Source organism: Centropristis striata, chromosome 3, assembly GCF_030273125.1.
Source record: "Centropristis striata isolate RG_2023a ecotype Rhode Island chromosome 3, C.striata_1.0, whole genome shotgun sequence".
In the NCBI taxonomy this organism is placed as follows: Eukaryota; Metazoa; Chordata; class Actinopteri; order Perciformes; family Serranidae; genus Centropristis; species Centropristis striata.
In genome coordinates this window covers 5,149,328-5,175,810 of record NC_081519.1, presented here as the reverse complement: position 1 = coordinate 5,175,810, position 26,483 = coordinate 5,149,328, and the positions used below count along the sequence as shown (strand labels likewise).

The window sequence follows — 26,483 nt, the reverse complement described above, 5'->3', positions numbered from 1 at the left end:
TGTTGTTTTAACTATAGTAAAAGTGCTTGTTTGCTCAAGTGCTAATGTTAATGTTTGTCATTGTTTTCCCACCTCGTAGCTCTTACGGTGGATTCACAAGGTGACCAAGGAATTTATTAACTTGTTAATTGTTAATTTATTAACTTTATGCAAAAAGCAATAGGTGTTTTTGACAAGGTACCTCGGGTAACTCAGTTATACGTAAATGGCCTTCAAAATAAAAGCACTGCGGTTGTATTTATTTATAATTTCTGGGTAACCTCACGCGGGCCGGACAAGGACAGCCAACGGGCCGGATGTGGCCCGCGGGCCGCCCAATGCCCAGGTCTGGTCTAATTGGTGACTCTAAATTGCCCATAGGAATGAATGAGAGTGTGAATGTTTGTCAATGCGTCCTGTCCAGGGTGTACCCCACCTCTCGCCCAATGTCGGCTGCCAGCCACATTGTGACCTAAATTCAGATAATCGGTTGAAAGGATAATGGATGTTGGTTACATTAATTGCTTATTTGACTCCACATAACGATTTTTTTTTAACATAAACCATGACCTTTTCTTAAACATAACCAAGTAGTTTAATTTAACAACATTATTTATATTATAACAAAACTGTCAGAAGTCTTTTTTTAAATGCAAGCATACAGTATGTTCTTTTAAGAGTCATTGGAGTCATTTAGGCATGAAGACGCTTTGGGAAAGAATGGGAGAATCATCCAGATACAAATTATTATTCAAAGCAGAAAAACATTTATGAGGATCCCATTTATAGGTCCCTTAGCTTTCTCCCTCACTTTTAGCACCAGGTTTACACTTCTCTATGTCCCCTCCGTGACACAATCTTCAAACACTTGTTTTACATGACAATGAACAATATCAGGCCTGGCACGTGTGCTAAATGTTTGCAGCTGCAGCCCACAGTCATCTCACTGTATGTGGGAGCGCTTTAATGTGAATCTCTACTGCAATATCTAAATAAGTAATACTACAGCTATTAAAGTAGTTAAACATGGCAAATCGGGACTGCAGCCAGCACTGATACAGCAAGGACAAATGGAACAGGTGGCTGGGAAAGTGAGCGTAGAGGAGGACTGGTGTCAAGCTTTTGAACAAATATATTGTGTCAATACTGTTCAGTCAGTATCACCATACTATAATCGAAATGTAAGACTAGAACATTGTAAAGCTCCTCAAATCTTTGCACGTATGAATCCATGAGCTCCACTGTAGCTGTGTTTGAGTTATGGCTTGATATAAGATGCATCATTAAGAAGCAGTATTATGGGATTCAAGGCATTGAGGGATATATGAGACGGCTGGAACATGGGCAATCTTACTCATGTGTCTGTCATGATTTTTTTCAACATGAAAAGTCCATCTGTATGTCCCCGAGGTCCCTGTCAAGCTGAGCCCTACAGTACATACAGTACATGGCATGCAGAGAGAAACTTCAGGGTGTACAGTGCTGCAGCCCTGCCACTCACTGAAGCGCCTGAAATACATGTTATGCATAATGCATATGATGCACATCGCTAATAAGTTTGTGTTTTTTTAGTCTTAAATTATCAGCAAACTTTGGATACAAAAATAATGTCCTGTGTGAATCATAGAGGGGCAAGTCTAATGACATGCAAGCATCGACCAAAGCTATGTTTATTTATGATATATATAAATATAATTGCTGAGCATAAATATTTATTTCTACACACATTGTTAATATAGAGTTAAACTAATTTAACGCTCTCTTAAACTGCATGTTTCTTCTCAGTCTAGTACTGTGGAAATACCTGCTTTTTCCAAATAGAAACACAGATGTCGTACAAACAGGAGCCCAAATTATCCAAGCCTGTGTGATGTCCAATTTGGCAATAGCTAGCTTTATTTCTAAGGATGAGAAATTACTCCTGTGCAGGGGAAATCAAACAAAGAGGCAGCAAGGAAAAATCATGGAAATACTTACTCTTAGCTCTCGTGGATGCCCAAATATAACCAAGATAATAAAAAAAATATCTATGCCTTTTTATGTCAGGTGGGATCAGTTTCAATAAAGATCTATAATTAAAATTGTATAATTCAACAATAGCATTTTAATTACAATCATTTCAATGCGATTAATGCTCTAAAGAAACACCAGTACATCACAGAATACTGGTGTGACTTAATTAAACATGCAACATCAAACACATCTTAAACTAAAAATACCTTTTCTGTGCTCATCCACTTGGATCTATTTTTTTTTTCCTCTTTTTCTCTCACAATTTGAGGCAAACCCAGGCACCCAGTATGAAGCTCTCCACTATGATTACAACGCCTCTCTCCAAGCGAGGCATATTCTTCCAAATTGGAAACAGAATCAACAGCTTCACATTGCTGCACACCTCTGATGCATTCACTGTTTGCATTTGTTTTTGCCAACTATCTCAGCTCGAAGTTCACTCTCAGTTCATCTCTGTGCCAGTAAAGGAAAAGGAAACAGCAGAGTGGAGCGTTCAATAGCCTGTGCCTCTTTATCATATATCTGCTGGATCAGCTACCCATCTGTCCTACAGCTGATGAGGATTATTTTTTAATTAAAGCAGCTTTTTTGGATCCTGCCGGTCTAAGTTTGAGACAGGATGTAAATATGTGTACTCATATGTTCCCCTATTCATTTTATATAAATTATGCATCATCGACTACCTTCATGAAGTGCCTTCTCAGAACATACTGCTCCCTCATTCTGCACATCGTATTCATGTTTTTGAACATGCTTACTTCAAGATATCGGAAATGACATTTATATAAAATGCAAAAGCAAATACATTTTGCATTTTGAAGTGAATGTACTGTTATGCTGACACGCTGCATTTTCCTACAAGAGTCAGCACCTCCAAGTCAGAGGCCATGGTTGTCTGCCAGAGAACGGTGGGCTGCCCCCTCCAGGTGGGGAGAGAGGTGTTGCCTCAAGAGAAGGAGTTCAAGTATCTCGGGGTCTTGTTAACGAGTGAGGGTAGAACGGAGCGTGAGGAGGTTTGGTGCAGCGTCGGCAGTGATGTGGGCGTTGTACAGGACCGTTGTGGTGAAGAAGGAGCTCTCAGGCCCCGTTTACACGAGGACGCTCGCAGGTAAAAACGACAAAATATTCTATTGGAAGTGCCTTTCGTTTAGACGGTGACGGCGTTTTTGGGGCTTAAAGACGCAAAAATCTGAAACCACCCTCCAAAGTGGAAAAGTTAAATACGCTCCGTCGTAGCGTGTCCGTCTACACTGACAAGACACAAAACTCTGCTCAGATCTGCTCACGTCACATATGTGTTTATGTCACATACATGCTCCAGTACAGGGAAATAAACAAACGTGGGATTATTTCCATGCGTCGGACCTTCAAGCTGCTCTGGCAGCTCTAATAAACTTACAGGAGTCTTTCCACCAAATGTACAGGATATGTACAGATAGTATTAGTGAACAGAGAAGGATCTGGAATTACCTCCATCACATTTTGGATGCAGCAATTCGTCGGAGGCGAGCCAGACGGCTGTGAACGAGACCTGGGAGATCTAGTGATGGTGGAGAACTTTGTGGAAGGAGTAGCTGATGAAAATGTGTGGCGTGAAAACTTCTGCATGCCCAAAGATGCTCTTATCGCTTTAAGTGATGCCGCCTGGCTGCATACAATCGAATTTCACACACTTTTGCGTCACCGTATGCAGCAGATTTCCTCCTGAAAATGCTCGTCTAAACGAGGAATAAAAAGTAAAGACGCGACGCCACTTTTGCGTCTTCTGTTCAGACCGTCCTCGTGTAAACGTAGCCTCAATCTACCAGTTCATTTATGTTCCAACCCTCACCTACGGTCATGGGCTTTGGGCAGTGACCAAAAGAATGAGATCACGGATAAGCAGCTGAAATTTGTTTCCTCTGTAGAGCTCAGACATCCGGAGGGAGCTCGGAGTAGAGCCGCTGCTCCTTCGCATCAAAAGGAGTCAGCAGAGGTGGTTCAGGCATCTGGTAAGGATGCCTCCCGGCCGCCTCCCATTAGAGGTGTTCCAGGCACGTCCAACTGGTAGGAGGCCCCGGGGAAGACCCAGAACACGCTGGAGGGATGATATCTCTCTCCTGGCCTGGGAATACCTCGGGGTCCCCCAGGAGGAGCTGGACGTTGCAGCTGGGGAGAGGGACGTCTGGAATGCTTTGCTTAACCTGCTGCCCCCGCGACCCGGCCCCCGATTAAGCAGATGGATGGATGGATGGATGGATGGACTCCATTTTCTATTTCTATGATGACCATTTAATCAAGTTTAAGTGGACATCTTGCAAAAACAAAAAATGTATTTACATTTTTTATTTATTTTATTATATTTTTATTTATTTTATTCTATTGTTGCACTGTGATTATGTATTTTAGTATTTTAGTTTTTACCGTATTTCCTGCAACTGTGATATCTGTACAGCACTTTGGTCAACCCCGGTTGTTTTAAATGTGCTCTATAAATAAAGTTTGACTTGACTTGACTTGACCAACTGTTGTCGATCTTGGTGCCACCACAAAAATGTGCTGAGTTTCTTGTTATAATGAAACACGTTTAATGCATTTTTTTTTCTTGCCGATGTAGACTACAGTCTCTCCATCTCCTTATATGAAAGCCATATGAAAGTTTCTTGTCATAACACCAACTTATCATGTTAATGAAAGGGTTCGTCATAACGGGATAGATTGGTTTTGTGAAATAACAAGAATGTTTTAGTCATAAAAAATGCATAAAATGATAGTTTCTGAATAATTTGGTGTGATAACATGTCATAATTACATCTAAACCATCTTGTTGGAATGTAAAAAGGATCTTGTGAAATTAATAAAATAAAATAAATTCTAGTTGATATGGATAAGGCAATATATTTTGATTTTTAAAAATGGGCAATAATAAAAAAGTTGTGTTTTTTTTTGTTATTCTTTTATTACTTTTGGGCTGATGTCAGAATTGTATTTGATCTCACATGAGTTTTTGTTTGGTGAGGACATGTGATAGCATGATTCTTTACAAGTAAACTGGATGCTGCATTTGCAGACACCCACACATACAAACACAGAAGCACACATATAACGAAAGGCCTAAACAACTGATATTCAAAGCGGCTGATGCACATGTAAAGAAACAGTTTCATACATAAGATCATACAGAATATATTCATGTCTGAGGGACAGAGCTGAGACTTGATATTAGAGCTTGAATAGCTGGAGAAGCTGCAGCAGAAAGAAATGTCTGACGATCTGCTGGCATGCACTATTTCAGGAGAAGGAGACAATTCTTCACATTAAACTTACATCTATTATTTCCTCCCACCAGCAAAACAACGCTCACCACCACAGCGACCTTTCGCACCACTCTCGAGTAGAAGGATACATCTGAGAAAAATGTTCCTCTTTATCATCTGCTTAGCTTGAAGCTTTGAAACATCACTTCTAGCCTCCAGCACCTATGAAATAAACTTGATAAGTCCGGTCATTTTTTTTCACCGTTATTGAGCCTGGATTGCGGTGCTCCTGTCACACAATGTTCTAAATAACAGCCACAGGTTCTGAGCAAAGACTGATAATTTATTCCTGTGATACCGTGTGAAAAAAACAACAGCTCTGAGACAGACAAGATGAAGGCAAGTGCGCCTGGAAATCGATAGGCTAGCAGTATCATTGACCGTGTAGGTCCTGACTCCGAGCAACCTCCCAGTCATTACAATGTTTCTCTTCACTTTGAATGACATTCTGATGTGCTAATTAGGGAGCTGAGCTGTGTTCTCCGAATGTGCTGAAATTTCCAGTTCAAAAACAACAGTCTCGAGCAGAGGAGAGGAGGAGGAGGAGGAGGAGGAGGAGGGAGTTGAAGGAGGATTCAGCGATAATATCATATGATAAACAAGACCCTTTTGAAGTTAACACCAAAGCAGGATTTCTTTTTTCACCCAGCGCATTCTGGGAAGACATAGACACAATAAAGACAGAGTCCTCTCCGGTTCCTCTGCACAATATAAAAACAGACTTAATAAACCACAGCAAAGCAAAAAAATATTAAACAGCAATATACAGCTGGACAGATATAAACTCTTATAAGCTGAAATTGTCCAGGACCGTCCCTGCAGCTTTCAGCAGCGCTTCAACCGTTTGTCTAATGGTCTTGAAGGAGTAGTGGGTGTTTTTGGAGGATACATATTAGGATATTACATTTTTGTTGATACTAGAGTCTCAATAACTTTCATCTTAAGAGGGAACGACCTATACAGTAATGCCATAATATGTGGAAATAGGCTGTTGAACTTCCCTGCAATGATTTCATTTTTCTCAGGGATTACCACAAATGTATTTGATTTTTCAGCAACACTTTCTATGAAGCCATGTATGTCTATAATGCATATTAGACATATTTGTAATCAGACTGCAAAACCATGTCTATGATGCAAATAAAAAATTAAATCATTTAATCATGTCTATAATGCATTATAAACACACTCATATATTGACTGTATGTTTTGCACGTCTATAATGTATTATAAATAAACGTTTTATACATTAGAGGGTATGGATTAGCCTAACCCCTACCCTAACCGTAAAATCACATTATATTATTACAGTATTACATTATTACATGTATTATTACAGTCAATAAAATGTATTCTAAAAATACTATAATGTATTACAATTATAAGAATTATAAAATGCAAATAAAGTCTGTAAGTGACCGGCAATTTTAAATTTTAAAGTGTTGTAATATTTGACCTTATAAGTCATTATAAAATGCTACATAATGTGCTATGATTACTGTTAAAGGGCATTATGAATATTTATGGGTGCTTATAGCTATAAATTACATTACATGACATACAGTCATAGAAAGTGTTCATGTGTGTTAAATTATTGACCTTTAGTTTGCAAAAGTTTCAGTGTGAATTTGTGCTGAAAGTTATTTGCATAAAGTTGGTGTTGGAGACAAAGTTGCGATCATGCCTCTAAGCAGATTTCTGCCATTTTACTGTGCCAGTGTGAAAGTGTAGCGGCTCGTGAACTTGAAGATACCAATCTTTTTTTAATGTTATTTTTGCAGGGGAAAGTGTGGGAATAGTTCAGAATGGTTTCATTGTTCTTTTTTCATTATGGCTCTATGCGGCTGGGTTAAATTCATAACTGTAAAACGTGTAGGCTGCAGGGACTGAGTCATCTTTCATCGTGGTCCATTCTATACAGCGAACATCCCAGATGGCAAAAAAGACTGTTTTTACACAAATTAAACAGTGAGAAGACCACAAGGACAACAACACACACCAGGATGAGTAAGAAGATGATGAAAGCTTCCTCAATATTGCTGTGCTAATTATGTAAAAACGATTTAAGTCTGAGCAGAAACTGGCTCGTCTCCCTTTATCATTCCCACATCTCGTCCTTGGCCCCAGTGGCGGGCAGCTCCAGCCTCCTCTCCACACGCAGGTGGGCACGTCCCAGCCAGCCAATGGGGATGCACCCCACAGATGGGAAAAGCAGCTCCTCTCAAAGTTCCCGGGACCATCCCTGGCACTTGTCCCGCTCAGTTTTATACCGCTCTTCATCCCCCACAAAGTGTTTCTCTGGGATAAATAGGGACTGTGTAAATCAGCGACCTCTCAAAAAAATCCCACCGCGGGATTCTCTGCGCTCTCACGGCTTGATTCATTACGGCGCCCAGGAAGTGAATGATGCTAACAAAGAGGCTGTTCAGCGTAGTGACACTAGAGGTATGTATTCAAATTCAAAAACCTTTAAAATCAGCAAGTTTCTTTTCGTGTGAAGACTCATTCACAGGGACACACACAGAGTCCTTTTCAAGCTTCTTAAAACCTGCTGTTGTTTTGTAGCAACATGAAGCATCCTCATTGTTACTGGGGAAGAAGATCTTTATTACCCACTTGTTTTCTGACTGAAAAAGCCCAGTGTTCATAGGACGCTTTAAATGCTTCCAACATGGTAGAGTGGACATCCTCTGTCCACTCTGTCTCACTGTTTATCTATGAATGTACTATCCATTCAGCTTCACCGTGCTGTCATGAAGTATTCATTACTGCAGACTCTTGGCAAACTCCTCCAAGGTTGGATCATATTCTGACGTTGTTTTAGTGGACATTAACAAGGGAATCACTGTCAAAGACACTGCAGCATTCAACTTGTTCAAACAACCCATATTTTTCTTGCTGTGTGGAGATGTGGGGCCTTATGAATGAAATACAACTCAAATGTTCATACTCCAAAAGCAGAATGATAAATAATCTGGTTCTAGAGCCTCTAGCAAGGAAGTCAAATGTTTTTTAGACTTTGCAACTATACAGATCATATGTAAAAATAAAAAAAAAACAACTAAAAAAACAACTATGTGAACAGAAGTTCAAAGGAGCATTCAACATTTTCGGTAAAACATTTATTCGCTTTCTTTACAAGATTAAGCTGAGAAGATCAGGAGATAGTTAGCTAATTAAGTCCATTATATAACCACCCGTAACACCACAATTCATTTTTTCCTCCCTTTGGCTTTTGTATGGATTAAGAAACTAAAAGATTTGTGATAAGCATCTATTTTTTAAACTCTTAGACAGCAGCAAGCTACCTTTTTGTAGTTGAACGTATTCTTATTAAGGGGTTTGCATGATTTCTTACAAAAACGAGTTCTTAGCATGTTGCTTTCAGGTGACTGCAACGCATTGTTGACACATGACAACAATGTTTTAAACATCACAATGACTATTTTAAACAAGTTGTTAATGTTGTTAACGTTTAGGCACCAAACCCAAACAGAGTTAGGCTTCGAATATAACTTCCAACAGTGGGACACAAACTTCTGTTTGAACGTCCGGGGTTCCTCATCCAGTAACTCCAGCCCATTGGACAGGCGACCTTTATGCCTCTTTACATTATGCTGCTTCGTCAGCGGACAACATTTTGTGGGACAACTACGAATTCCAATGCATAACTTTTCATAGGCAGTCATAAGAACCATTCATCAAAACACTTTGCCCAGTTTTTCCAGCCTTCATGCGAAGCTAAGCTAACCATCAGTGGTGAAGTTGCAGATTGCAAACAACTGAGTAAGCTACCCGTTCCCCTTAACCCTCCCTTTCCAAGTGTGTCGGAGAACCTATGCAGGCCTTTACAACATAAAAATGCAAAAGGCCCTCTATAGAGCCAGTGTTTGCTCAAGAACGTCACGCTGTTAAAATTATCGCCTAACTCATTTTTTTTTCAAGTTTTGTAGGAAACACAAAAAAAATTCACCAAAAGTGTAACATGTGATATTTATTGATCATTTTTTTGTCAGTTCTGGGCTCCTGAAGAAACATGGTGGTACAATATGGTAAATTCCAGTGGGGAAAAAAGTATTCAGATCCCTTACTTATGTAAAATTACTAAAACCACACTGTGAAAATCCTGCATTCAAAACTTACTGCAGAAAAAGTACAAAAGTATCGGCATCAAAATCTACTTAAAGTATCAAAAGTAAAAGTACTTGTTATGCAGAATGACCACTCAGATTGTTTTATATATTCTAAATATATGATTGGATTATTTGTATTGATGCATTTATGTAAGCAGTACTTTATTTTGTAAAGGCATTTTAACTACCTAATATATTGTTATGAGGTATCATTTAAAAACAAATGTCCAATCACTTTGAATTCAGCATGTTTTCCATTTTAAGTCTCGACCTGAAAAGTAACTAAAGGTGGCAGCTAAATGTAGTGGAGTAAAAAATACAATATTTGCCTCAAAATGTAGTCAAGTAGAAGTATAAAGTTACATAAAAGGGAAATGCTTGAGAAAAGTGCAAGTACCTCAAAATTCTACTTATGTACAGTATTTGAGTAAATATACTTAGTTATATTCCACCACTGGTGAACTCCATGGAGGAACCGCTCCCCATATAGATATGAAGGGTTCATTCTAATCTAAAAAATCTCCCTATATCCAGTTTTGTTGCAAAAACCAATTGCCCTTTGGGGACAAGCAAAAGTTGAAGTTGAAATTAAATCACACTGGTCCTTTAAGAAACAAACACAAGTGTTTTTTTCTCTTTGGGAAATTAGGATTCCCCAGTAAATTAAAAAAAAAAAAAAAAAAAACATGAGGGCTTACCAGGACTTTTAATGCCTGACAGCATTGTAAGAAGTTCAGAAATAATGAGCTGTGGCTTCACCGTCTGTGTTTTGTTTTGTTTTCTATTTTAGTTAATTGGGATCAACTGGCCTTTTATTGTTTCATATGTTATTTATGGACTTTCATCACCATGAACTCCGCCCCCTTCTGTGGGCTTAGCTGGTCAATTGGGAAACATTAGAATCCATTACATCTTCACAGTCACCTTGGATGACCCAGAGTGTCTAACACTGAGCGATTAGAAATGCATTCACTGACTGAACCGTTTCTACAGCAATACTTATGTTATGGTCCACTCATTAGGCTGAAGAAACTCTGTTGCATATTCATAATCAGTGATTCAGCCATTAGGTGTAATCCAGGTGTGATACAACATTATAAATACATGTAAAGCTTAGTTGCTAAAGCTTAATGTATGTCATGTGTGAGAAATTTCCAACATTAGTCATACTGTATGTGTCATCGCTGCACGCACGCATGTTTTTGACCTCAATAGACAGTTCATGGACTTCCCATCACAACATCTTGACATCCTTAAAGAAAGTTATTGTGGAACAGAAGGATTGTTTGGATGTGAGGGGGGATTTGGCCTTTAGGGATGTTTTTTATTTGCTGTTAATCCTTGTGGTTGTACCAACTTTTATGATTTAATTGTGCTGTTAAAACAAGCCAAGTGATGTTAGAAATGTAATTTAATTCAATGTCACGTTTTATTTAACCTACTTCAGTACCGTAATCACCTAACAGTCGGCAGTTTTCTTGTTGGACAATAAACTATCTTTTCCTAAGCCCTATTGTAGCTATTTCCCTAAACTTAACTAAACAGTTTTGTTGCTTAAATTAAACCAAACTGCAACCATTTCAAAACAATAACCATGTGCTTAAAATGGCAACCATTACGTTTAGATACGTGTTTATCTTCTGCTTCCAGTAAGGACGCTAAGAAATGCTACTGTAAGTCTTATTAAAGCAGCTATTCTCAACCTTGGGGTCGGGACCCCAATTGGGGCCGCGAGATGATTTCTGGGGGTCGCCAAATCATTTTGCAAGTCAGCTCTGTCTCCACTGTGTTCAAGTGTTAATGTGTTTTAGTCTTTTTGGTCATTTCATGTCTTTTTTTGGTCATTTTGTGTCTTTTTTTTATCATTTTGTGGTCAATTTGTGTCTTTTTTTTAATCATTTTTTGGTCATTTTGTTTCCATTTTTGGTCATTTTGTGTCTTTTTTAGGTCATTTTGTTTCTTTTTTGGTCATTTTGTTTCCTTTTTTGATCATTTTGTGGTCAATTTGTGTCTTTTTTGGTCATTTTGTTTCCTGTTCTTGGTCATTTTGTGTCTTTTTTTGGTCATTTTTTTTCTTTTTTGGGTGATCTGAACTGTGCGTGTGAAATTCTTCGTGATTCGTGATTACTGGCAGAAAAGCATTACTTCATCTCAATAGTTTGCTAATGTTCTGCCTCTCACTCTGCTGACAGATTTATTTTAAATGCTTGTTCATAAACTGCTGAGTGGGCCCACCTGATGTCACGAAAAGGTGGTTCACGACGAGTTAATTACTGTAGCTTTTCTTGGGTCTTGAGGAGCTGCAGCACTGAATTATAACTTTATTGTTAATTTCTTCTCTGCTCCAAATGCCAGCACCTACCTCCTGCTTGACTGCATACTCGGTACAAATCGCACTATGACTTATTCCAAAATTGACCCGGGCTCCTCTTATAACACCATGTTTCCATCCATATATTTTTATGTTAATTATTTAATTTTAAACGCTGGACAGAAGTGACAACTCCAGCATAACTTTCCCCAAAACTGTAAAAACAGACTGCTGAACCCACAGTGGAGAGTCTACTATACACTGTAAATCAGTGGTGTAATATAACTAAGTACATTTACTCTTTAAGTACACTTTTAAAGTACTTGTACTTTTCTGGGGTATTTTCATTTTATGTAACTTTTTACTTCTACTCCACTAAATTTGGAGGAAAATATTGTACTTATACTGAACTACATTTAGCTGCCAGCTTTAGTTACTTTTCAGGTCAAGATTTAACATAAAAAAACATGATACATTTTAAATTATCATGCATATTTATTCATTTTTAATCTGGCTTTTTCATTATTAATTATTTTTTAGTTTTATGTTATTTAATTCTGCTGACTGTTATTTGGTTTTTAACTCTTTTTTTTTGCTGTATTTTCTGTGTTTCTATATAAATTAAAGCACATACAGCCCTACCTTGACAAAAGTGAAATGCTGCTTACATAAATGCATCAATAATAATAATCTAATAATATATTTAGAATATATAAAACATTCTGAGTGGGTCCATTCTGCATAATGAGTACTTTTGCTTTTGATACTTTAAGTGCATTTTGCTGCTGATACTTTGTACTTTTACTTCAGTAAGTTTTGAATGCAGAACTGTTACTTGTAGTGCAGTAATTTCACGGTGTGGTATTAGTACTTTTCCTGAAGTAAAGGATCTTAATACTTCTTCCACCACTGCTATAAATCAAGACCCCTGTTACTGTCACATCTCTGTCATCATCTTGCTTCAGAAAACCACAAATATGGGTATGAAACAGAAGCTCTTGTAACTAGAACCTTGAAACACTTTATTTGCCTCAACGCAAATGATGCAAAAACATTGAATTCACTTTAAAATTATTGCCACATTTTATAACTGGCTATTATTTTCCTGAATTGTGAAATCCCAAAATGATCCTAGTCAGCTCAAATAATCAAGATAAAGCGATTATGTAATAATTGCTGCTAGCCTAAGCTATTCAGATATATTGGGCTGAATAGTAATGTTGTTTTTGCAAGATCCAATAAACCAGAACCACCCTTAGATATTATAATCTGTCTTGAATACTGAATTTCCATTAGCTATAATAGTAAACAACTTGTCAACCAATCTCTACGGATACAAGCATGGATTCTTACCACTGTAATGTGAACTGCAATTATCTGAAAGCAAATGAAGTCTCTGTGACTGAAGCATTAGGTACGGCCATGCGCTGCACTGCTAATAAAAATGATCTTTAAATGTGCATATAGTTTACGCTTTGCTACAAATAAAAGGACAGAGCTCAATCTCTGTGTGTGCGTGTTTGTGCGTATAATGAATATGTTGTGAACTGAAGTTAATGGAAAGTGTAAACGAATTATACCTACACACTTTGTTTCGCCAACACTGCATTGCATCGTGGTAATTATGGCGTGTGTGGGCAATCAGAATTAATTAATTATGCTCAGATGCATCGCCTCTGGCAACCTTTCATACGTGTGTGTGTGAAAGGTCAGATTTCTTTGCAAGGCGTAAATGAAGTCGCTGACAAAGTGATGGATGTCTCTGTGAATGTTGATGCTTCAAACGGAGTCATCCCAGGTGGATTCTTGTTTCAGCCAAAGCTCAGGCCGCCGGCTCAGTAAAAGTGGAGATGCAAAGGTATTTTCACTTATTAACTGTATTTGTGGAAGTGTGAGGTGTGAGTAAATGAGTCTGTATGCATAATCCAGTATGCAAATTTATCCAACCTCAAGTATCAGATGAAACACTGGATAAAGCAAGGACTAAATTAATTAAGTGTGGGTTTTCTGTGAGGCATGAAAGTTCTTTGAGTTGCAAAGTTTTTGCAGAAATTACACAGTAAAAGAAAAGATAGTCACAACCATAAAAAAAGCAATTTAATGGTATAGGAGTGTATGCGCAGATGAAGTCATAAGACTTTGGTTTGGTGAGTAGGTTATAAATAAAACAGGAATATGACGCCTGACTATGAAGCTCAAGGGGAGACACGACAGGTGAATAAGTAAAATTCACCTGTCCTGTCAAGAGATATCTATTAGTTTAATACAGGGGTGTCAAACTCTGGCCCGCGGACCAAATTTGGCCCGCAGTGTAATTTTATTTGGCCCGCGAGGCAATACCAAATTATTAAATTATTATTGTACTATAAAAGCTGACCCGCCAGTATTATACAGCGCATTTACAGCTAATACTACAAATCCCACAATGCCCTGCTGTTGTTTTGGCGCATCAATCAGGACAGGACCCAGAAACGCTCCTCTGTGACAGTCGTCATAGCAACCTCAAGCTAGAGCTGTCTCCCAGCTACCCCTTCCCAAAAATGGCGAAAAGAAAGGCAGAATTTATTAACCTGTTGAAAAAGTTTATTTTTATATTTAAATCAGAAGGATGCAAATAGAAAAGAGGCATATGATTTTTATTCAATTTTTATTTAATAAATTAATGACATTGATGTGTTTTTTATTTGATATTGTATGTTTATAAGCGTTGCTGGTTCCATATTTAATGTTAAAGCAAAACATGTTTGGTATATATTAAAAGGTTTATTTGTTCAATGTTGGCCCGCGATTTTATTCAAGTTTTAAATTTTGGCCCATTGTGTATTTGAGTTTGACACCCCTGGTTTAATAGATATGACCATGAAACTTCTCCAGTTGATAACTTACATTAAGGCAAATATTTTTTCGTATGACAAGTTTTCTGAAACATTACGCTTAAATATGTGAATGGGGCATTATCTTATTAAATATGTCTTCATATTCCCAAATATCCAGAATCGAAATCAGATTTTTGGATGGTGCCCGTTCAAAATTATGTTTCATTTTGTTGACATATTAAAGTCAAAGGTTTTTAATGGGGGAGTTTTGGATATCTCTTTGTATTACTATATAAATCAGATAATCTTTTAAACGCCATAAAAGGGGTCATTTTGCCATGTTTTTTTTAATGAAATGTCTATAAATCAGATTATGAATGATATGGACAAACATCCAGTACACATGGGAATGAAACTGGAAGTTTTGGTGTAAGCAAGTGCAACTGAAGTGGAGATTTCTGGCCCGGATTTTGAGAAAAAAAGAAAAACAAATTTTGAAAAAACAGCCTTTATATGTATTGTAAAATTCCACTACAGGTTAACTAATATATATCACCATAAAACTTGCCTAGTCGATTACTAAGAGCAAGAAAATATTTTTTTTTTGTTTTTTGTTTGACCATTTCCTGAAAATTTAAAACATGTAAAAGAGGCATAATATAATGCCAACTTTTGGAGAATTTAGGGGATATTTATAGTCGCAACAATACAACATGTTGTCAAATAAAAAAACAAAAATGTTTATTTTTAGATGTGTTTGGTTTTTTTAACCACCATTTTGCCCTAAACCAAATCAAAACAAAGAAATCCCACAAGAGCCTAAGTATTAGATTCTGAAAAGAAAAAAAACTTAAAATACATTCAAAATGCTTTGCATCCAATGGCATTTTTTTTTGCTATCTTCAAATTCTGCACAACAAAGCGACCCTGTGGTTAAGGTGCGGGAGAGATGGTGGTTATGTTTTGTGAGAAAAATGAATTTGCTCATTTACCTGAATAGAAACATCACTGTAGGACCCTCCGATGACCCCAGAGATGGCCAGTGGGACCTCATTCTGGACCGGTCTGGAGCCGTCTGGGCAGATGAAGCCTGGATCGTGCACCTTGGTGAGGGAGGCCCTGACAAAGTCTAGAGACTGCTCCAGAGCGTAAGTGTCCTTGGAGCAGGTGTCAAGGATGTGAGCCCCCAGCTGGAGTCCGGGAAGGATTCGATCGCTGGAGTTAATCTCATCAAGTGCTAGAAGCATGGCTTCCAGTCTCTGGATCCCCCTCTCCTCGTTGATCTTACCACAGTCCTCCGTCCCGTCACCTTTGTGGTGCACCGGGAACAGGCCTCCGATCACCAAGTCTCCGTCCATGATGATCTCACGTTTGGCCGCCGGTGGTAATCTGGAGATGTTGGGCAGGACCCCCGGTATTAGCAGCTCCAGCAGGAGCATGTGGAGAGGCCAGTAATGGGCAGAATTTGCCAAAGACCTGGGGCAGAGCACTACACTCAGCATGGCAGGATCAGGTAGCGGGGTTCAGCTGGCTGAAGTAGAGAGGAGCAGAGGTTCACACAGTCTGGAGGCAGATCGCTTTCAAGTCTTCCCTCAGTGGATGCAGCATGTTTGATATTTCCTGAGTGAATGAAAGGAAAAACTAATTACCCAGTTAATCAACCATGAAGTGATCTGTCTGTCTGTCTGTCTGTCTGTCTGTCTGTCTGTCTGTCTGTCTTTTTTTTTTTTATCAAGATGGCGCCGCATAAGTGGCAGCTAGTTACAGCAGCTCCGTAACTTTTCTCAACCTTTTAGTGTTTTTATAGTGTTTATTCCACTTAATTTGCACTAAGTTGTATATAGTATATTATTGTATATTTTGTATATTGTTAAATGTCTTTTTTATCTTTATCTTAAAAATTGTGTGAAACTTTGCGGCTGTAAAAAATAAATTTCCCCACTGTGGGATTAATAAAGTCAAATCTGAATCTGAAATCTGAGTCTGTCTGTCTGTCTGTCTGTCTGTCTGTCTGTCTGTCTGTTTATTTGTTTATTTGTTTATTTATTAAGGATCCCCATTAGCTGGTATCTTAGTAACCAGCTAGTCTTCCTGGAGTCCACAGGAACAACACAGAATATACAGAAAAACATATTCTCAATATGTCAAACATTTACAGGTAAGGTCAATCACTATAAACCTAAAAAGGGTAAGAAAAGAAAAGAAAAGGTAAGAACAACATTTAGTTGTCTGTCTGTCTGTCTGTCTGTCTGTCTGTCTGTCTCTCTGTCTGTGATATGACATGACCAAAATGTTTCAAATTGTGCATTTCTGATGCACACTGACAGCATATATATATTTTTACCTTTTTGTCAGTGACTTTCATCAACACCATTACTCTCTCTCAGCTTTGCACCCACAGGGTTATTCAAACATATAAAACATTTCACCTTAAGGCATAAAACAGTCTAAAAGCAGCCTTTCATATCTAAACTTTCTTTCACAAGTGGTTCTTTACTGTTTTCTTATTGATTTTTGCCTTAACTTTGTATTTTTTCCTCCACGATCCATAGAAATGTTACAACAAATAATGCTATTATTGGACAGTATGAACTCGAGACTGTTTGTCAGGGGGCTGAAATTGCTCTACGAATCTTATGAGTTACTTTTTGAAGTGAAACAGAGATTATTTCAGCGTGGCGCTCTGCGATTCCAGTGTGAAATATAATCACTGCAGTTTTTTATCTGAAAGACAAACTGTGGCGATTGATCACATAAAACATTTATAGATATTTAAGGCACCTCTCAAGTGGAGCGTAATTTCCAAGCTTACAACCGAGATATCACATAGATGGCGGCTCTCCTCAATGGCTGGGGTTGCCATGGAAACATGGTGGGTAAAAAAAAATTAGGGTTGGACTGCAGGGAAGTGGGCAGGGGAGACATGTATGCTAATATAGATTCATATCATGTGGAGGTTACAGGTTTAAGCCTCACCAGGAGTTGTTATGATGTCTGATTAGGGAGGTGGGCTGCTTCAATCACAGCGCTCTCTCTGGGAGAGGAAACCAATCCTGTTTCTTTCAAACACACTCATTCATCACATTCATCAAAAACACACACACACACAAGTTCAGCAAACACGTTGATTTAAGCAGCATTTACACAGAGACGAAGGACTTATAATGACTCATAACTCACTGTGTTTTGGGAAAATATATTATCTTTATCATAGACAGAGGTCAGAGGGATTTAACAAATGACACATGAAATCTACAGAAACTGGCTGTGACTTTGTTTTTGATTTTTAGAAATCTAAATTTAGATTTTAGAGGAGTCACAGCAGCAGAGCTTGGCTGTAGTTTGGACTATACAATCTGCTGCTGCTCCCCTCTTCATTAACAAGCAGTGGGGAGCTTATTAGTGACTTTTCCTCTTCTGCCACACAGTGTTGTAACAATACATAAAAAAGCTGTCACTTCTTAGACCCAAGTGTATTATCAGTTCTATTATTAGTAGCTCTCTTAACAGTCATTTTATGTGATCCGAGTGTGTCCTGTTTCCTGTGTTCACAGAGGCAGAAACCCCCCACAGCAGGGAGCACAGGGTCGGGCTGAAAAAACACCAACCTCTGCAGCTATACATGGAGAAGTTCATCTGGTGTGCGTTTGCAGGGACATTTGAAGAATATCCTGTGACATCCCAGGAGCAGTGCAAGCAACAAATAGAGAAAACAAGGAGAGAGGAAAAAAAACTGCTGATTTCCCCCAGATAAATATTCAACATGGTCTCACAGAAATCCGTGAAATAGCCACGGATTTGCTTAACTCAAAATCCGTGGAATAGCCACGGAATCACTGAAATTTCCGTGAAACTGACACGGATTTCGCTACAATGCAAGTTAATGACAGTCATATCCCGTCGCTAGAAATGTGATCAAAATCCATTTTTATGCAGAAACTAAGTCAAAATATTGATTTTTTCACTAAAAATGAGAGAACTGTCCGCCATGTTTTTTGTTCTGACCGCCAGAACCTTGAAAGTCACGTGACTTGGAACAAAGCAATAGGAAAAAATATCCATGGAATAGCCACGGGATATGACTGTCATTAACTTGCATTGTAGCGAAATCCGTGTCAGTTTCACGGAAATTTGAGTGATTCCGTGGCTATTCCACGGATTTTGAGTTAAGCGAATCCGTGGCTATTTCAGGGATTCCTGTGAGACCAGGTTCTAAATATTATACCACACTGTAAAAAAAAAAAATGTTGTTTTTACGGTAAAAAACCGGCAGCTATGGTTGCCAGAACGTTACCGTAATAAATACAGTGCAACTTTTTGTAATATTGCGGTAAAATGATATTAGCACTGTTGATTTCCCATTTAAGATTGCCATTTTATTCCATATTCTACCGTGAAAAATAAAACGTTTTTCCATCAAAAGAAAAGCTGTTCTGCCATATAATTGATAAGAAAATATTTTACAAATGATGCATGAATTAAGGATTTTACCATTAAATATTTAATTATATTTTTGTGTTAGAGATATGGTGTTTAGTACATTTAACAAAAAAGAGAGAAAAAGTATTTTAAAATATAAATGCAAAAATGATGGCTTGTATATATATCGCAGTATATTTTTGCTACAAACACGGTGCCAGTGTATTTTACAGTGGGGTAATGTATTTTAAAAAAATTTAAAATACTGTTTTGTCTGATATATATATTTACGGTGTTTCATTGTTACTGAAACTGAATTAACCCATTTATCATTTACAGTCTTTTACTGTCATGGTTTAGCAGTTTTTCACCGTAAAATCTACAGACATTTTTTACAGTGCAGGTTGTGGGTGGAAACCTTATGGTACATTGATAAATCGCTAACCTCCATCCAACGGAGAGGATTACATGTTGTAATGTGTGAAAATTAGAATGTAAAATGTGTCTGAGACCTGATGTTTGTTGGTCTTGGACATAATAGGTGCAGGTGTTTGATATTGCTACGCCACATTTGGCCCTATTATTAGAAGCAAGGTGAGAAAGTAACTTGAAGGGTTCAGACATTAAGAGTCTAATTGCTCCTCTGTGCTGTCTCCTGGAGCAGATGGGGGCTTTCTGGTTGCAAAGACTAGGTCACAGTGTGATTTAATGGTGCAATAAGGAACAGCCAATTAGGCAGGGCTATGCAAACTAGGCCAAAGTAAGGCTGGAGGTCCAGAGGAGTCTCTCAAAAATCCTTTAAGAAGTGCAAATAAATCAAGTGGACATGAAACAGAGCTCACATATTTCCAGCCAATGTTGGAAACAATTATTAAAATGGGGAGCAGTAAAATCAGCTGGCGTCAGGCGATGCTTAGTTGTAAAGTAGCTCCTATCTGGCCGCGAAACACATCATTAAAACTATCTTGATGTAGAAACGGCTGTCACACTCAGCAGCTGAGAGAGTCACTCGCTCCCCAGATGTCTGAGCACAATATTCCCTCTGAAAGGGAAAGTTCAAAAAGAGAAGGCAGCGTGTTTTACTCAGCTTTGAACCATCAGCTAATGCATTACTGCTCATGCCCGGGACAGAGAGGGTTTCGCCAACAAGATGCTTTAAGAACACCATTTCCTATTGTCTTATCCAAATATACCTAATGTGTGACTCATCACAGTGTGGCTTTTATCAATGATGGTGATTGGCACGTACAGTTGTACTACACATGGAGAAATACAACGCTGTTCAGATATGATCTGAAGAGATGGTTTCAGCAGGATAAAAATAACCACCTGTTTATTTTTGTTGACAGAATCCACTATAATCGTGTAAAAGCAATCCATTTGATGTTTTATTTAATACTATGATGTATAATAACATTATTAAAGACTATTTTTTTAACATCACCTCAGGCGTTTAGGCTTTGCCCGCAGGTTTTGCCCTCACAGGGTTTTGTTGAACACTTGAACGTACATGACATGACATTTAATTAAGTGTCTAATCCACTACACATGAATCATTAAGCCTGTTGAGTAACAGCAGCAGCACTTGTCCCATGAGATTTATCAAAAAAAATATTGGTTTCCATTGTTTAACACTGATGGGATGATCATTTAAGGCAGTTTTTGTGCTTATTATTGAGACAAACTACAGACAAAATGTCATCTTTTTCCCCATTATGTTCTTATGTGACCCGACAGAACAACAAATTTTCACATTATCCAGGATTTCAGTCAGAGGAAGCACAACAAATCACCTGAATCATTCATCATTATAACCTCATGCTCCTAAAGACTGGAACAAGCTCTTCAAAGCAAAATGCTTATATCTATTTACAGCTAATGAAATACAAAAAGCAAGAAAAAAGCTGCAGCTTAAGCTGCAAAATAACTCCTCTAATGATTTCCATCATTATATCATCTCCAGTGGGGACACAGTTTATCCCTCCACCTGGACTTGTCAGCTGAAGGAATTAGGATGCCTGTGTGGTGGCCAGCAGCCGGCTGGATTGTAAATTTAAGCATCAATTCATCAAAACAGCTCAGGGAAATCAGTCAGCCTAGTTTAGCTCTTTCAGATTATATTCTTGATATGCATGCTGATATCTCAGGATGTTAAGAAAACTGTCTGAATCTGGTGCTGAGACAACATGCAGACTCTCCACTGTTGGTGGCACCATCCAATAATAACATATCACATTCATGCAGACATGGTGGTGGTATTACAATATCATCAATCTCACATTTGAGAGAAATCCCGCTGCTACATCACATCCTGTCTGCTCCACTGGCAGCTATTTGATGCAGGGATTTGCAGGGATTTGTCCAACGCCAAAACAGTTTTGTTTTTTTTGACTAAAGACTTTAGTGTGTCTTGCAAACTGAAAACAAACCAATTACTCTCCCAGCTGGATGTACTTACATTGTTTAGGGCGCTGTCTGAAAACAAAAGCTCTGATTGGTTGAGAAGAACAAGATATTACATTATGCCGTTTTCAGTTGAGATAATTGTGCCTGTGCTGAATAATCTCTCGTGTTGAGTGGGGAACAACTTTGCATATTTATCCCACCATAGGAGTAGGCTACACTCAGGTGTTGATGCTCTAATGATAAACTAGTATTCGATTATTCACTGTTGTGCTGTGTGATATTTAAATACAATAAAAAAAACATGTTGCAAAAATGTTATAAGTGCATTATTATAGTGGATTTAATGGCAGTTAAGTTGATATTTAAGGATGGCTGCGTGACTAAATGTAATTATAAGGAGAAAACGGTTGGAATACAAATGGATGCAATGAAAGACTACGTGAGAAAAACATTTAAAATCAAAGTTAGAATCAAAGATTTATTTTCTTACCTGGTTGTAGCACTAGATGTATCTTCTGCAGGTCTCTTCCCCACGCGCCGCGCGACAATACAGAGGCAGCGTGCACAGCTTCATGTGACGAGCGGAGTCCAGATGTTGTTCACTTTGAGCATGTTTGCCAGGCAGCTGTTCGGATCTGTCCTTGGTTCTGAAGTCTGACAAACTCCTCTCTCGGTGCTCTCCAACTTGTGCCACCGTGTGTGCGTGCAGCAGCAGCAGCAGTGAGCCTACAGACCGGAGCGACACAGCCCACCGCCCAAGTGCTCATGTGTCCACTCGCATCGACAGTAACGACGGATTCTCCTCTGTGTGACTGTCTGACTGAGTGGCGGGTGGATCTAAATTAATCTGTGATTACACTTTTTGCTTTTGCATTTCCTGTGTAAAGTCGATTCTCGTCTGGAAGTGACATCAAATCAACTTCAAAACAAAGAGCTGTTGAGGAATCCTGCAGCTCGTGCAGCCGCTCTCTGCAGCTTCACAGCTACAATGACAGCAACGCGTCCACCTCTTCAGAAACCCTCACCGTGCTTCATACAGCGCGTGTTTGCGAGGCGCACACAGTCATAACACGGACTCCGCAACAACTCAAAAATAATAACTCAAAATATGTGCTGTTCAGTATGCAGGAGTAAAGAATAAAAACATTGACGAAAGTGCATTAATCAAAACCTCAAATCCTGTTCCCAAGTTCTCACATGGTCTTTTTTTTCATCAATTGAATTCCCTGTGGGACAGAGTCTGTATGGTGTCAATCTAACTTTTAATGATCACCCCCCGCCCCCTCCCTAAAAAAAAAATCTTTCCAAATAGACAAAACAATGCGCCGCAGCGTCTCTAGCTAAATTTAGAAAGATGAGAAAAGAGAAAGAAGAAAAAAAGCAACTTTTTTTTCTCCCTATCCTCTATGAAAGCTGGCCAGCTCCTCATTCACCTCCATCTCATTAAAAGTGAATCACACTCCAGATGAGTGGCACAGCACTCCACAAACTCAAGAGGCACCTTGCACAGTTTGTTTTTCCACTGAAAAGGCTACAACATCCCCCTCACCCACACACACACACACACACACACACACACACACACACACACACACACACAGATAACACCCTCTAAAACAGGAGTTCACATCATTTAATCTGCACATCAGTTTTGTAGGATGGACTTGAGCTTGAAATAAAGCTGAATTTATAAAAGAACAAATGTTTTTTTCACCGGCCAAAATAAATGACCGTTACTGTATTGATTAAGCCTATTAACTATTTCAAAGCTGTGCAGCCAGCAGAGGGAAACTTCAAAGTATCAGTGGTAATTAAGGTTAACTATACTACATGCTGTTCTGCAGAGACACTATTTCATGAGACAAACTAACTGTGCACCTTTTTTTTCCTCAATCCAAACAATATTACATCAGCAACATTCCTGTTGTATAATTAGTGAGGAGTACAGGAAAGGTCTGCTGCACCAGTCTGGGTTTTGTGTCCGGCTCAGTAACCAGCTGCTGCACAAATAGCCACAATTAAATCTGGAAATATTCAGGCAACAACATAAACTTGATGAATTCAGCTTCACCTCGCTCCTATTTCTGTCACCTTCTCATACTTAAGCACCACCACCTTTCCCCACCACCTCCACCTTCCTCTCACCCACACTTACAAAAACACATCTCACCAATTTTAGAGGTTTCATTTCCGCACCAACAAAAGCTTTGCAGTTAGGGGTTGAGAAAAGAAGAACTTTTTCTGTGTACGGTGGCAATTAAAATGACGAGCGGGTCCTGCTTGTTGCATAATTCCCTCAGCTAACACAAAGGGACCAATTTCCTCCTGAAATAGAATTGTAGTTTACATTACAATAGTTGAGGGCATGTGGGTGGAATGCAGAGTTTAGATAGGAACATGCCAATTAATGTCGAGTGAAATTATAGGGGACAGAAACAAAGTGTTCCTAGCCAGTGGTCAGCGTGCATCAGTCTGACTGCTGCTCTCTTTGTGGGTTTCTGATAATTTGACGTTATTGAGCAATGACAAAACAATCTGTCCAAAATCAACAATTTACTTTCTCTCCATGTTTTTGTTGATATTCACAAGTTTGGAAACACAGTTGCATTTATTAGACCTATTGCAAGTAGTCTGTTTGTCTATACAAAAACATAAACAATGTCTATACTAGTTCTGCAGATTGGAAGGTTTCTTTTAATTATTCTTTTCTAGTTGTGGCAGCATAAACTATATTTCATTAACCTGGTTTTTGCTTGTTGTATTGCAATTTTTCTCCGTTCATTTTGGCTCATTCTTTGAAGGAAAAATTTTATTATTTTCAAAACAAGTTTAAATCTATTTTTTTGTTGAATTTCTCATCTATTCATGCAAATTGCACTTTTGAACATGTTTGCAAGTACAAATGTCTAGTTTTCACAATAACCACTTGCACAAGGCTTGTTGACTGAGAAATTGTGAAACATTTTTCATCGTTTGAATCATTATTTGCAAAATGATCCATTCAGTTATAAAAATGTGGTATCTGCTAAATTGTCAATGTTGACACACATCTACTGTCATGGAAAAAAATATTAGACCACCCTTTTTCTTCAATTTCTTGTTTATTTTAATGCCTGGTACAACTATATGTACATTTGTTTGGACAAATATGATAGCTCACAAGAATTTAATTTAAGAGCTGATATCATTTTCCATGGATTTCTTGTTAATAACCAACATCATTATCAAGAAAACCATGGAAAATGTCCAGATATCAGCTCTTAAATTAAACTCCTATGCGTTATTTTTGTTGTTATCATTATACTTGTCCTAACAAATGTACCTTTAGTTGTACCAGGCATTGAAATCAACAATACATTGAACAACACAAGGATGGTTTAATAATTTTTTCAATGACTGTACATTTTTTGACAGTTCATACAATGACAAAACAACTTTTCATTTTGGTGCCACTAGCCCATTTACTGAAACAATGACAAGATTTTGAAGCATGAATCAAATGTTTTTGGTGCGTTAGAGAAATAAAGCTGTGATGTCCCATGAAACAGTTGCACTTATAATTTAGAGAGTGGTTATTATGACTGTATAAAAAATGAGCCAAAATTCTGTAGAAAAACTGTAATGTGGGTGAATTGGCCCTTTAAGCAGACAACCTGTAGCTGAAGGGTCAAAGCCTCAACTCAAGTATAATTCTACTTTATTACAACTTGTTCCTCATTATCATAGTTTTGGCCATTATTTTTATTGGTTATGATAATATTGTAATCATTAAAATAATTGCTGAGAACACAACAAAAATGGCTTTAGTACACTCACACAAGCCAAGCCTCCTAATCAAGCCAAGAGTTTAGTGAGATCACTGAAATGACTTTATTTGGTGGTAAAATGGGAAGTGGCTGCTCTTGTATAGCAACAAAAATATCTAATTATACAGGAAATAAAAACCACATGTAGGGTGTACGTGTTAAAACCTTATTTTTAGCAATATATCTTTGTTACCAGATCTCGGCTATTACTTTTATGAGTGTAGGGTGGTAATAAGGTCAAAAACATAAAGCAGTATGTCTACCGTCTTCAAAGGTGCAACCAGCCCCAGTGCTTGTTTATTTCATGACTGTTACACCAGTGATGCCATATTTAAGTGTAGTCAGGTACAGACTCCCTATAGCCTACAAATAATTCACAGGTCAGCATGAACTCAGCAAGTTTCTACCCCATGTGTATACGTAGCAATGAGAGGGGTACACCCACTGCACACAGAGAGGTTTTATAATTATACACACCAAAAGCATCTCAAGGCTCCACTCGTCCTCTCAAAGCTCATTCATCTCGTTTAACTTCATCCTCTGGGAATTTAACCCCATCTTTAGAGCAATCAGCATTTAGATTAAAAATGTAAACACCCACTATAGATCATCTTATTTGTAGAACATTTGTCAGGTAAAAGCTCAGCACTCTGCCAATTAGCTCTCTGAGGCAATTCCAATTCAGGGTTAATTAATGAATGCTACTCTAACAGGTTTTCTCTCCATGTTTCCATGTGGAGTAGGAACATGCAGAGGTTTAACAAGCATATGGCAAGACTTAATACTCTAATAAACAGCTACACTGTAAAAAAAGAAATGTTGTTTTTACAGTAAAAAACTGGCAGCTGTGGTTGCCAGAACTTTACCGTAATAAATACGGTGCAACTTTTTGTAATATTACGGTAAAATTATATTAGCCCTGTTGATTTTCCATTTAAGATTGCCATTTTATTCCATATTTTATCGTGAAAAATAAAGTTTTTCCATCAAAAGAAAAGCTGTTCTGCCATATAATTGATCAGAAAATACTTTAAATAAATAAATGATGCATGAATTAAGGATTTTACCATTATTACATTATATTTCTGTTAGAGATATGGTGTTTCGTACATTTAACAGTGAGAAAAAGTATTTTAAAATATAAATGCAAAAATGATGGTTTGTATATATATTACAGTATATTTTTGCTACAAACACAGTGCCAGTAGATTTTACAGTGGGGTAATGTATTTTAAAAAAAAATTTAAATACTGTTTTGGCTGATATATATATTTACGGTGTTCCATTGTTACTGAAACTGACCC

General features: G+C 38.0%; 1 protein-coding gene across 1 annotated transcript in view; it reads right to left on the bottom strand.

Annotated features, from left to right (window-relative positions):
* Positions 1-22,593, bottom strand: part of grm2b (glutamate receptor, metabotropic 2b) — a 41,960-nt gene extending 19,367 nt beyond the window's left edge. Inside the window, exons 1-2 of the mRNA XM_059329343.1 lie at positions 21,864-22,593; positions 15,541-16,168 (exon numbers count right to left, since the gene is read on the bottom strand). Coding sequence (XP_059185326.1) covers positions 15,541-16,050 — 510 coding nt within the window. The 5' untranslated portion in view covers positions 16,051-16,168; positions 21,864-22,593. The remainder of the gene's footprint in view (positions 1-15,540; positions 16,169-21,863) is intronic.
* Between the last annotated feature and the right edge of the window lie 3,890 nt (positions 22,594-26,483).